Below are 13,052 nucleotides of genomic sequence, written 5' to 3'. Positions count from 1 at the left end.
TCTGTAACAAATGATCATTCTATTTCAGAGCACGGCAGGTATTATCTACGGCAGAAGTGCAGTGTAGGCAAGACCTTCGTAGAAAGTGTTTCTGATAATAAGATGTCATGAAATAAAACATAAAAAGGGGGCGAAAAGAGTGCAATTGTGTTGATGACTTCCATCCATCCATCCACTCCTCTCGCCAGAGAACAGATGTTCACTGTGGGCACGCTGCTGATAGATTCGGTGGGACCCTGAATTTCCAGTAGGTCAATATCAGAAGTGCAACACGTTGATAATGTTAGGTGGGTAAAATCTTATCTGGATCAGAACTTACTAAAGCAAACTCTAGTACCGATACGTTACACGGCTACAGGCTACTAGTAAAACATCGCTAGTTTAGCTCGCTGTCGTGCTGTGTGTTCCCACAGTTTAAGGGAAACAAAATGTCATCACCATTCTTGTGGAATTGTTGTGCAGGTGATGTAACTAGCGACCACACTTACACACGTAAATGAATTCATTTTTATTATTTGCCATTATTTTCCTGGCTCAGATGCATGTCTGCCGCCGCTGGCGAATTTTATTTTCCGCGCCACACGGATCCTATTTTCTGACTAATCCTTGTTCAGATACGTATAAAAGTGTTCAGTGTTCGTTATGGAAGTCAAATTTGACGAAAGTTAGTAACTGTGATGATTTACCATGCTGCTACACGTGATGTACACGTATGCGCACAGACGGACTCAGCTCTGTGCGTTTTGTTGAGCATGTCCACAAATGTGGACAAAGGGAGTAAGTTTTGAATTTGTATTTTGGATGATTTTAGTAGAAAAGACAGCTTTAACACAGCTGTGTTGAGGCACCAAATAAAGAGTTTTGCACATCCTTACTTAATTCTGACGTCACTTTGTTAAATGGAGATTTAAAAACCAATGGCCTCATATGTGGATGTCATTTTTCTCAGAAACGACATCATGTAAAAAGGTAATTCTTTGTTTTTACACTCATCAGGTCCCAATCAGCCAAAATATCAAAGATAAAATAAAACTGCACGCCATGCAAGAGTTCGGGTCTTAGGAAGTTAATGGCAGGACCCAACGGTTCCCAGTAGCAACAGCTTCTACCACCTTGACTTCTTCCTGTAATGCATTCTGGTACCATGACAGATGACCACCCACACGACCCCTGTTGGCTTGAGTCAGTACGGACAGTGTTGACATGACCAATCTGTGGCTGTGCAGCCCAATACACAGCGCGCTGTGATGCATTGTGTGTTCTGACAAGTCTATAAAAACCAACATTCACCTTTTAAGCCTTTTGAGCTGCAGTAGCCCTTTGTAGGATCAGACAGCACAGGCAAGCCTTTGCTCTACATGCGCATAGATGAGGTTTTGGAAAAACTTGAGCCTGTCACTGGTTCACCAGTTGTAGTTCCTTAGACCTCCTTTGGTAGGCACTAACCACTGTAGATCAAGACCACCAGGCAGGACCTGCAGTTTTGAAGATCAGTTGGTCCTACATGCAGATATGCAGATGGAAACCAAGGGGATGAATCAGATTTATTTTGCCGTATTCTGACCATTTCCCAGTTTCATAATTTCGTTGTGGTGGTGTATCTACCTGCTAATGGTCTGACACGATTGGTTGTGATCAAAGCAGGTAGAAAGCAGGGGTCAAATGACAGACGGACAAACAGACTTTAGGAACTGCATTACCAAAAGGACATAAGACGGACACATCAATGTCAAAGATTAGTCCCAGACTGCTCATGAGGCCTCCCATGAACCCTCACTGAAGCACCTGTACCAGCCTTCATCAGGTCCTGCTGTAGGTGTCTTGCAGCCACATAGGGTTTTCTCTTAGTTGTCCTGACTAAGTTGCTAAGGGCCCTTGATGAAAATATTGGGTTTTCTTCCATAGCCAGGCAGGTTTGCAGCAGTTCCATAAGTTTTAACCTTCCTCATATCGCTCCTGTCTCTTGGAAGGTTACTTTTTTGAAAAAGAAATCTTTTCATCCCCAAGGCCCCTCAGGTGTGATTAAACAATCTTCACTCTCAGCTTTTGAGGAATCTTCTGTCATTCCCTCGATCTCACCTTGACGACCTTCATGGGCGAGGTTCATTTAGGTGTCATCTCTGACGCAGAGAGAAGCCAAAGGCTTCATTTTTTAGGTTTCAACTCGGCTTTGGGCCATAAACTGTCAGAAATCTTAAAAGAACAATATTATACAGGGGATGAATAATTGTGACATGGGTATTTTACACACAAATACTAAATCATGCATTTGCTGTGTTGATTTTATGATCCACTCAAGTCATGAAGTCATCCAAGGCAGGATCTTGCTCTTTGAAAAAGCCTGTCAAACTTAAATTGCCACAAGATTATTTTTGACCTCTCAATGTTATGTTTCTTATGCCCTCGATTCCCGATGCTGTGCTCGTCTAGTTTGTGTTTGCGCTCTCGTGATTTCGACAGCTGTATGACGCCATAAACAAGGAATGAGAGTGGCAACGTGGACGGTGCGGTACAAGGTGAGTTTAATCATCTCCAATTTAAAGTTTTCCACCACTTGTAGATGCCTAACGTAATAACGTCAACTGTGTAGGTTATGTTTTTTCGAGCGTTAAATACATGGCTAACTGGTGTCGAGTTTCATTTTTGCCGCTAGTTTCATGTGTCGCGGAGGTTTTTCACTCCAGTCGCATTCCCCCTCGAGCTCAATTGGAGCTCGTTAATCGGCGAGCTAATTAGTCCACCGGAAGTCCCGGCGGTAGGACGGCATGACGTGACTCCGGAGGTTCAAGTTCAAACAGCTTTATTTCGGGAAGTTTACAGTCTCCAGCCAAAGAATGGAGACTGTGGCAAGCGACTGCAGCGCTTCGTGCTGTGCTCGCTCACCTCCGACTGAACTTTTCGCCTCTTTTTTTTGTTGTTGTTCCGTTTGCAGTGCATTTGCAGTTTGTTTGCGTGACAGCGGGGAACTCAGGGTGGATAGCAGGGGAGGCGAGCTGAGGCGGACTTTGTCATGTTAAAGTTAAAATGGTACTTTTAATTTAAGACAGGGGTGAAGTTTAATAACGTTCCTCCGGAGACAGTGCAAGGATTTTTTTCAAACACCTGAGTGAACCAACGTCGCTCCCTCCAAAGGATGGTGATTCATGCACTGGGTTTTACTTAATTTTATAACAGTGTTTCTCCTTGAACTTCTGAGTTCATGTTTTGTGTCTTTGGAGAATATAGCCTTCAAATGCTGCTGTTTGCACATTCTTAAGGATTTTGAGGTATGGTTCATTTCTCCCATGACCTCTGCTCTGAGGGTATTTGTGTATTTTGAACTTTATATGCAGTCTCTCCTCTTCCTGGCCTTAATCAGGGGAGTAAACAGTCAGATACTGAGAATAAGGACGATGGTGTGAGAGTACTGCCAAAGTTGATTGAAAGAAGCTTTGCTCATTTAATGTTGAGATGAGTGCCTTTAATGTACAGCCATCTAATGGTGATTCATGCACTGGGTTTTACTTCACTTTATAGCACTGTTCCTCCACAGACTGTAAGTTTCTGAGTGCGTGTTGTTTTGTGTCTCAGGAGAATTTAGCCCACAAATGTTGCTGTTTGCACTTTTAAGAATGGTGCTACCGTTTATTACTGTGACTGTCATTTGAATAAATGGCTCTAATTCATTTGAATAATACTGTCTGCATTTCTGTTTTGTTTTTTTGTTTGGAGCACCAGGAAAGCGCCCCTTAGCCGCTGTCCGGTTGCCAGGTTTTGACATCGCCCTCATGCTTGAAATACTCCTAGAAACCTTTCAGAAGGTATTTGTCATCTCCTTGCTGTCAGCTGTTTTCCTCAGCCACCCTCAAACAGAAAAGCACACACCATCCTCATCTGTGTTATAATCATTTGATTTTAACTGCTTCTTGCTTCACAAAAACAACAATGCTATGTGGCTACACCTCATTTCTGGGGGATTCTTTTTCTGAAGGTCATGACACAAGAGCAGACACAGCGCATGGTAAGCCTGAATATTATTTGGGAAAAAGTGATCATCAGAAATCTCCAACTCTCTTAGGACCTTGATTGCTTTATGGGTGGGCACCACCATCGAGGAGCCCGCCCACAAGGTACTTAAGGTTCTAAGAGACAACCAAACGACCAAGGTTGGAGTTTTGAGCAACTTAACCTTCTGGGAAACACAGGTAAATATCCTTATTATTGGAAAGGGCAAATCTTAACTTTTGCAGGGATCAACTTAATTATTAAGTTCCTGTTACTTAGAAATGTGATTTTATTGTGACCAAAAATAATACTTAACACTACTTAAACATCCTGTTGGATTGACTTAAATACTTTCATCCATGTTGACAATTATTAAGTTCATGTTACTTAGAAATGTGTTTCATTATGGCCAAAATGATACTTCACCATACATAAAATATCTTGTTAGATTAACTTAAATATTTGGATTCATGTTGACAATTGGTAAGCTCATGTTACTTGGAAATGTGTTTTACCGTGGCCAAAATGCTCCTTCACCATATTCAAAATATTGCTTTGAATTAATGTGATTCTGCCAGCAGTTGGCTTAACTTAAAAATTCTAGTGGAAAACGTTAACATGTTTTTTTTGTTGAGCCAATGTTTTATTTATTAGAGTGCAGGCTCATGGCGAAACCCTTGATTTGACAATGGGAGGGATGGAAGTTGGACTGCTGATTGCGCATGAAGGCCCTCTGCAAGATGCATTTCCATTGGACATCTTTAAAGTGGCTGTTGTCGTGGAGGAGATCATCTCACTCAACATCAGAGATGTGCCCACTGGCTTTGCCCTGCTACTGGGAGCCATCTACGGCCTGAATCTTGAGTACTCGTGAAATATGAGGTACACCTTTTGAGTTCCTTCAGAAGGTCATCATGAGCATTAAACTAGACCAATGCTCAGCAAGAGTCCATGGACTGAGAAATAAACTGCTTAGGTATCGCCTTGAAGCAAAGATTTGAAAGTGTACTTCATGTCCACCCCTTTTCTTTCCCCTCTCTCTCTCTCTCTCTCTCTCTCTCTCTCTGAGCGGTTGTGAGAGCGCGATTGAGGTGGAAGTTTCTTCATAGATTTCTCATTTTCTATGCTCTTTTTCAGACTTGTTTTTTTATGTTTATTTGAGTTTAGTTTCACTGATTGTCACTGCTGGGGTCTGTGTTTTTTTTCGGACTGTGTGTGTGTGTGTGTGGGGGGGGGGGGGTTGTTTGTGAGGGATTTCGTGGTGAGCCTGGTGGCTCAAACACCACCATGTCTGCTGGCTTCGGCCTGGAGAGGCTAACTCGTCGGCTCCAGTCTAAAGATGGCCTCCCGTCAATGTCCAGACTTGATAGATTTTACTGCTTTAAATATCATTTAAATGTTTTTAAGAGTTGTCATATAAACCCAGTTGGGTTTTCGGATCACTCATTAGTGGAGTGTTGTATTTATATTAATAGTATCATGTGTAACAGTGCATATTGACATTTTAACACATCACTCCTGGCTGATAACGGTTTTAGAAGGGCTTTTACTGTATTTTGGAAGGATTTTAGAATGACAAAATCCAGTTTTACTTCATTGCAGCAGTGGTGGGATATAGGAAAGAACCAGATCAAATCTCTGTGTCTGGAATACACTCAAAATGTCTCCAGGGACTTGGCAAAATCTATCAGGAATCTGGAGAGAGAACTGGTGGAGTTGCAGGAGTTAGCAGACTCCACCGGAGAAACAAGACATATTGATGTCTTCAAAACAAAAAAGCGTGTGTTGGCTGACCTACTGGGTGTGCCCACCAGGGGAGCTGTGGTGCGCAGTAGGTTCCAGCATGTGGCCATGATGGATGCTCCCTCTCACTTTTTTTTTGGACTCGAGAGGAAGAATGGGCAGAGGAGACTGATCCACTGTCTGCGCTCCGGTGATGGGCCGCTGCTCCGTGAATCGGCAGAGATCCGTCAGCATGCAGCAAGCTTCTACCAGGAGTTGTTTCACTGTGGTTACAAAGAGGAACCAGACAAGTTGCTCTCCTTTCTCAGTAGTCTGCCAAAGGTGTCAACAGATGCCAACCAGCGTTTGGAGGCTGATTTCTCTCGGGAGGAACTGTTGGAGGCGCTGCAGAGCCAGAAGCCTGGGAAAGCACCAGGTATAGACGGCCTGCCAGCTGACTTTTATAAAGCCTTCTGGCCGGTAATTGAGGAGGACCTACTGGATGTTCTCAGGGACAGCCTGCTGAGGGGACAGTTGCCCCTGAGTTGCAGGAGAGCTGTACTCACTCTACTGCCAAAAAAGGGGGATCTGCAGAACCTGAAAAACTGGCGACCAGTGGCCCTTCTCTGCACTGACTACAAACTCCTCTCCAAGGTCTTAGCCAATAGGCTGAGAAAAGTGATGGCGCAGGTGATCCATGTGGACCAGACCTGCTGTGTACCAGGCAGGCTAATCACAGACAACGTTCACTCAATTCGTGATGTTTTGAACCTCTCCAGTTTATTGGGTGCTAAACTTGGTCTTGTTCCTTTAGACCAAGAAAAAGCATTTGATAGGGTGGAACATGGTTATCTCTGGCAAACGCTGGAAGCTTTTGGGTTCGGCCCAGGTCTTATTGCTAAGATTCAAGCCTTGTATGGAGACATTGAGAGTGTTGTTAAAATTAATGAGCGCTCCTTTTAAAGTGAAGAGGGGTGTCAGGCAGGGCTGCCCTCTCTCAGGGATGCTGTATTCCCTAGCAATTGAGCCCCTCCTCCACAAACTAAGAATGGGCCTTTCTGGTTTTAATGTTCCCAACAGTAGCTCAGTTTTTAAACTGTCTGCTTATGCAGATGATCTGATTATTGCTGTTCAAAATCAGAATGATAACTTTTTGACCAGTAGTGTTCAGAGTTTTGGTGAAATCTCTTCAGCCAAAGTGAACTGGGGAAAAAGTGAAGCTCTGCGGGTGGGAGATGATCCCTCCTTCCCTCCAAATAAGCCCCCCAGGTAGTTTGACCTCCTGCAGCTCAAGTACCTGGGTGTTTACTTGGGTGATCAGGATACTGTAGCGAAGAATTGGGACAATGTTTTAGAGAAGGTGGAGTGGAGACTTAAAAAGTGGAAGTGTTTTTTCCAAAAATGTCTTTCAGGGGTCGTGTTTTAATAATTAACAATCTGGCCGCTTCCATGTTGTGGCATCGGCTCTCCTGTGTGGACCCCCCAGTGACTCTGCTGGCCAAAATCCAGGCACTAATTGTAGACTGTGGGATCCAGTGGAGACGGTCCCAGAAACAGAGTGTCCTCTTCCTCCCTAAAGGGGGGGGGGGGGGCAGGGTCTCAGACACCTGGCTAGCAGGGGAGCAGCTTTTCGACTGCAGTTCATCCAAAGGTTACTGACTGGACCCTCAGACCTGGTGTGGAGGCCGCTGGCACGGGCTGTCCTGACGGTCCTGACCTTGAAAAACAGTCCCTTGGTCTCACAGATCCAACGTTACATTTTTAACTCACATTCTTTGAAGTGAACTGAAATGAATATCACTCTGATTTCATAGTGGGCAGCTTTTTGGTTGTAAACAGTTGTGATAGAAAAAAAAGAACCAAATGCTTTGCTTCATTGTCAACACAGACTTTGCTCCAGTCTTGCTACATCAATGCTGTCTAAAAGAATTAATGGACTTCTGTTTTTATAGTTTAGGATTTTTTTCCCTGTTTTTGTGAGGCCCTGGCAGATTATCACTCATATCATTCATTATTTTTCCACTTATTCTTCACACCTTCCTACCTATTGGTTATCAAGCCAGCTGCTGTACTCCTGCCTCAGCTGTTGGATACCAGCCTGTTGGTCCTCTTGCTCATGGACACCCAACCATTCCTTCATCTCAATGGGCCTGGCACACAACCCCTCCCCATCCAAGAAACCCCTGCCCAAAACTACTGAGAAGCATAGAATAATATGTGGTCTAGAACTCTGATTTCCCTGTTAAAAAATTACAATAACCTCACAATAATTGTTTAATTATAGCGGAATATCTTGAATTTTTTTTTCCAAGCAGAGCTAGTTTGTCAAACTTTTTACAATGAACCTGTCATGGACTCTAAAGTTTCCCGCTCCTCTTAATCCCCACCCACATTTGGTGATCTCCACTAGAGGTTTTGGTGGCCTCGCACGCAGAAGGGATGTGGCAAAGAAAGATATCCACTGTCCCCATGCTGGACTACCTCCCCCATTACCCCTTCCTCCTCATCCCCTGTCACATATGCCCTGGACTTCGTTACTGGCCTCCAAGACTCAGAGAAAATGATCAACATCAGTAAGTATTACTGTTACCCTCTGAGTCTGTGGATTACTGCCAGGGACATCCTTGACCCCCTCTCATCAGGGAGTTCCACCGATTGCATCCTGACCAGTACCCCCTCTCCCCTGTCATGGAGGAGAGGGGGAGACTCTGAAGTTTCCTCCTCCTCTTCATCTCCACCCTCCTGCCCTCACTCATCTGCTCAGTCAGCTCCATCCATCCATTGTCTTCCACTTATTCCTATTAAGGGTCGTGTGGGGCCTGGAGCCTATCCCAGCTTCAATGGGCGAGAGGCGGGGTTCACCCTGGACAGGTCACCAGTCCACCACAGGACCAACACATAGAGACAAACAACCATTCACACTCACAGTCACACCTACGGTCAATTTAGAGTATCAATCAGCCTCGTCCCCTCTTGATGTCTTTGGACTGTGGGAGGAAGCTGGAGTACCAGAGAGAACCCACGCAGGAACAGGGAGAACATGCAGACTCACCCAGAAAGATCCTGTGCCCCAGCCTGGACTCGCCCTGCAAGATATATTATAAATTCATACCTAACAATTTATAGACATGAGGAATGCATTCTTGACAGAAATGCACACACAGTAAAAACATTCAGAAAAGAGATTACTGCTCACCTTCAGTTAGCAGGGTGGCTCATTTTGGGTGCTGGTGTTTAAAAAGAAGTCTGCTGCAAAAGTCCTCTGCACCCTATTTTTGCTGCCTCCGTTTGAACGAGTATAATGAACAGAGGTGGGGGGGGGGGGCAGAGATCCTCTGAGTCTTTATTTTGCCTTAAGAGAGTTGAAAAAGAAATCACTTGTTTTATCAGTACATCAAAACAACATGTTCTGATAACAGAGCCATGACTTGGTTCTTCATTAATGTCTACATTTTTAATGATATTTTAGGGCCCCTATTTGTCATGGGCCATTGAAATCCCCTCACTTTTTTTCCCAGGATAGAGCCCCTTCTGCACAAATACTTGTCAATAATACTGTACCTTCTGTACTTTACTGGGAGGTAATCCAGCATTTCTGTTTTGCTTCCCTTTGAATTGCCTCTGGTACTCTGATGAAAAATAAAAATAAAATAAGAATCAATATAACAGATTATAAAAGTCAAAGGGCCATGCTGGAGCAAGACACCTATGTGCAGCACTTTTTCCATCACTGTAAAGGCGCATTTTCATTGCAAGTAGACAAGGAGTTGCATTTTGGTTTTCTGGTGAGTCACATTCAGAGTTACCAATGGAGCCAAAGCACCAGAAAATAGTGAAAGACTCAATTTTCCTCCAACATTCTTTGTAGTTGACAAGCTAGAATGTTTCCAGATAGAACGTTGCAGAGAGGTTACCTGTTTGGCTGAAATTTGACCCAGCAGGAAAACCAGGGACAGCCCTCTTCATACTATGAGCGGTTTGTTTTCTGGTGGTTACTGAAAAACAATAATTGCCACATTTTTAACGATTGTGTTCATCTGTTCATTTCTAATATACAGCCTGTTTTAGTTGTAGTCTCATTCTGAATGACCTTTCTCATTCATGAACATATAAAAGACAAGTAATACAATCATAATCCTGGAGGCAGTTTTAAACCAAGCTGCAAATTCAGAGTTCAAATTCAAGTAAAATTTAACCCAAAGTAAGACGCAGTCACTGGACAGACAGTTTAGGATACACTGTGTTGATGGAGAAAAACCTGCCTTGTTTTCATAAAACTGCAGAAACTGACCTTCTTCTACATTTTTGTAGGTTATTTTCTGCTGTTAGTCAACAGCAGGTTTCAGACTGTATCTGTGTCTAGACTGTAGACTGCGTCTAGAGCATCGTCAGACTTAAATGTCCTGTTCAGACTTGGAGTCAACAAGAGACAGGTCACAAGTGGACGGCTCATTTTACTGAATCACATACACTATAGTTTAAAAAACAGGTAATTGTGGTATCAAATTCTATAAAATCCAACTATTTTGCCTTGATCCATATTCCCCAAATTTTCTGTTCCTCTAAACCAGGGGTAGGGAGCCATGTGCCATGGAGGGCCGTGTGTATGCAGGTTTTCCTTCCAATCAAACACTTCAACAGGTGATTCCACTGATGAACACTATTCTGTGGCTAAAGGTGTGTTCATCAGTGGAATCACCTGTTAAAGTGTTTGGTAGGAAGGAAAACCTGCATACACACGGCCCCCCATGGCTCCCACCCCTGCTCGAAACCTCTTCTAGTAAGAATCTAAAATAAAAGTTTGAACTCTAATCTGCCGAGGTTGCTTTTGTTCACTCAGGTCTGGATACGTACCATCTAGGTTGGGGCACACGCCTTGTGCAGCCACCGCCTTTGGCTTATAAGTTTTCTTAAATTTAGCCTGCAAAACACACATAAATAGTATAAAGTTTGACATATAGTCTTAAATTATCATGGCAGTTATTACAGGACAACAACAATGTGATGCTGATGATGACATTATATACAGTACTAAGAATTTTTTTTATAAACATGAGAAATTAAGATTCAAATATCAAATCTCATTTTTTGAATACTTGTGAGTAAAGCATGCCTTTGCATTCTCAGTTACACTGAAACCTCACCAGGGGGATGTACGTGGCACCGGCTCCTTCCACCATCGTACGGCTGGGAAGACGAAAACTGGAAATGTATTCTGTCATTATCCTGTCCAAGAGATAATTTATAAACAAATGAATTCACACTCCACAATAACACACATACACACACACACAACACACTTGTGGACAAAAATTACACCTGTTGTCACGCAGAATCGCCAGAGAAGGGGATTCAGGCTCAGGTTTGACCTGGGGCGTCTTCACTGCCGGTTGCTGCCACTTAAAGAAGTTCTGTCAATCAAAACAGACGAGACATTTGTGAGTAGGACTGATCAGCTGATGCTGCCTCGGCTGAGAACTTTCGCTTTGAGACTGTAAAGATTCAGACAGCAAATGGTTCATACGTCACACATCTGAGAAACCAGTCCAAAGAAAGGTTGTGTGTAGTAAAGTCCATGCATGCAAATATGGGCTCATGTATGTACCATGGAAACATTCCGGCTCTCCAGATGTTTCTGGGGCTGTGGTCTGGCAGGTAAGACCGGACATTTAAAGCTGCGTTTATACTCTGTTTCGTAGCAGAAAGGTTCCTGATTGGAGGGGTCAGTGCTGCCTCCATGTAGCTGCAACTGAAACAACAAAGGAGACGTTAATCAGTTTATAATTTTCACAGACAGGACCGCAGATTTCTGAAGACTTCCTGTTTCTCTGAGACACTTGAAAACTGGAAATATACCAGTGGCTTTGCTGCAGTAAATTTGAGAAATGTACCTTCTTTGTTTTTCTTGACGGTAATTGAGCAATAATGGGTTCCTTCCAAGTGAATTGCTCCTGGTACTCTGATGAAAAAAGATCAAAATAAATCAATGAATAAATGATGGATAATAAAAGTCAAAGGGCCATTCTGAAATAAAACCCTGATGAACAACACTTTTTCAGGCACTGTGAAGGTGCATTTCCTTTTGTGTTTTTCTGCTGAGTCACTTTTGACATCAGGACAGCGGTCAATGCACCCGAAAGAAATGAAAAGTTCATTGCTCCTACAACATTCTTTAAAGCTGACCAACTAGAACGTTTCACAGATGCAGAGTGTTGGTTCTGTTGAGGTTACCTGTTCGGTAGAGGTGTGGCTCGGTTGAATCCTCATTCATGACCTTTCCACGCTGAATTCCCAGTTCTTTGCTCTTACCTGACAAATGACAATAATTATTTTATCAATTCTTTACTACATACATTTTGATGATAAAACCCAGTTCTGTAGCAAGATGACTTGGAGGTAGAGTGGCCCTCTAGCAACCAGAAGGGTCGCTGGTTGGATCTTCACTCACATGCCAGATTGTCCTTGAGCAACACACTGAACCCTTAATTTGGTTCTGATGAGTACGTTGGCACCTTGTGTGACAGCGTCCATGATCAGTGTGTGTGATGGGTGTTTGCGATGCCATCATAAAGCACTTTGACTACTGCTAAGGTAGACAGACCCTATGGGTCCATTTACTTTGCTTCATAAAACGGCAGAAGCCAATACTTAAAACTATGACATATTAAAGTAAATGACAAATTTCAGACTTTATCTCGAGCATTCATTCTCCAACTTAAAGGCCTTGTTCAGGCATGGCATCAGCATGACACCAATCACAAGTGGATGGCTCCATTTTTGGAACGACATACAGTCTGAAACACAGATTCTAGTCGACCCGCAAATAAAAGGACGAGCTTTAAGACTGACAAGACCTTCGTTCAATCAGTGGAGCTCGGGTCAGGGTACATACCATGTGTTCGGGGCACAGGCTTTGAGTGATATTCATGTCGCTCCACTACCATTTTATCAAGTGTCTATTACTATATTACTGTAAAATAATAGGAATTGTTTCTCTCACAGGTGTTGTCCTCGTGGTCACCTGATACACCTGTTACACGGGTGGCAGTCATCACTGACATCAGAATTTCACCTGCCACAGTCATTTTAATGGTCACTGACGAGCATGACTGACATCACAGGTAACTGATGGCGACAGTGGAGTTTGGTGACGTCACTGGACAGCTTGACATAGCTTGTAAAAAAAACAAAACACGATCACTCCGATTTTTATAACGCCTCTAAAAGCCATAGGTAACGAAAGAAATGAGGCCACTTCAAATGCTGAATTCAAGACATTCCCTGAGTGAACCGATTTGCTCTCAGCACATCCCGAGAAAGATTCAGCCTTCTTTGAGGCACCACCT

The 13,052-nt window shown here is 43.3% G+C and overlaps 1 protein-coding gene across 6 annotated transcripts; it reads right to left on the bottom strand.

The window, feature by feature from the left end:
- Positions 1 to 1,392: 1,392 nt before the first annotated feature.
- LOC147239320 (uncharacterized) lies at positions 1,393 to 12,704 on the bottom strand. Of its 6 annotated transcripts, XR_015111519.1 has the most exons (12): positions 12,599 to 12,704; positions 11,938 to 12,015; positions 11,598 to 11,665; positions 11,312 to 11,455; positions 11,026 to 11,117; positions 10,851 to 10,932; positions 10,561 to 10,627; positions 9,621 to 9,701; positions 8,903 to 9,058; positions 8,759 to 8,792; positions 5,779 to 5,990; positions 1,393 to 1,500 (listed from the first exon to the last, which is right to left on the bottom strand). XR_015111519.1 is itself a non-coding variant. In XM_086195473.1 (10 exons), exons 1-10 carry the CDS (start codon positions 12,648 to 12,650, stop codon positions 9,050 to 9,052), a joined length of 741 nt encoding a protein of 246 aa, XP_086051599.1. In that variant the 5' UTR covers positions 12,651 to 12,704; the 3' UTR covers positions 8,914 to 9,049. The 6 variants fall into 6 exon arrangements, 1 of the variants encoding a protein (XP_086051599.1); XR_015111518.1 differs by lacking the exon at positions 1,393 to 1,500 and having other exon boundaries at positions 5,315 to 5,990; XR_015111520.1 differs by lacking the exons at positions 1,393 to 1,500; positions 8,759 to 8,792 and having other exon boundaries at positions 5,315 to 5,990.
- Positions 12,705 to 13,052: the final 348 nt, after the last annotated feature.

The sequence above is a fragment of the Aulostomus chinensis genome, chromosome 23 (genome assembly GCF_037954235.1).
Source record: "Aulostomus chinensis isolate RoL2024-O1b breed Wild chromosome 23, RoL_Achi_v1.0, whole genome shotgun sequence".
NCBI lineage: Eukaryota > Metazoa > Chordata > Actinopteri > Syngnathiformes > Aulostomidae > Aulostomus > Aulostomus chinensis.
The sequence above is the reverse complement of the archived record's forward strand: the minus strand, read 5'-3'. Positions and strand labels throughout refer to the sequence as shown.

Bases quoted from the DNA above. Each gene is read 5' to 3' on its own strand.
- LOC147239320 (XM_086195473.1), bottom strand. From the start codon at position 12,650: ATGGTAGTGGAGCGACATGAATATCACTCAAAGCCTGTGCCCCGAACA. The intron at 12,016-12,598 runs GTATGTACCCTG...GTCATTTGTCAG, and splicing joins GCCTGTGCCCCGAACACATG to GTAAGAGCAAAGAACTGGGA. The intron at 10,933-11,025 runs GTGTAATTTTTG...TCTCTTGGACAG, and splicing joins GCGATTCTGCGTGACAACAG to GATAATGACAGAATACATTT.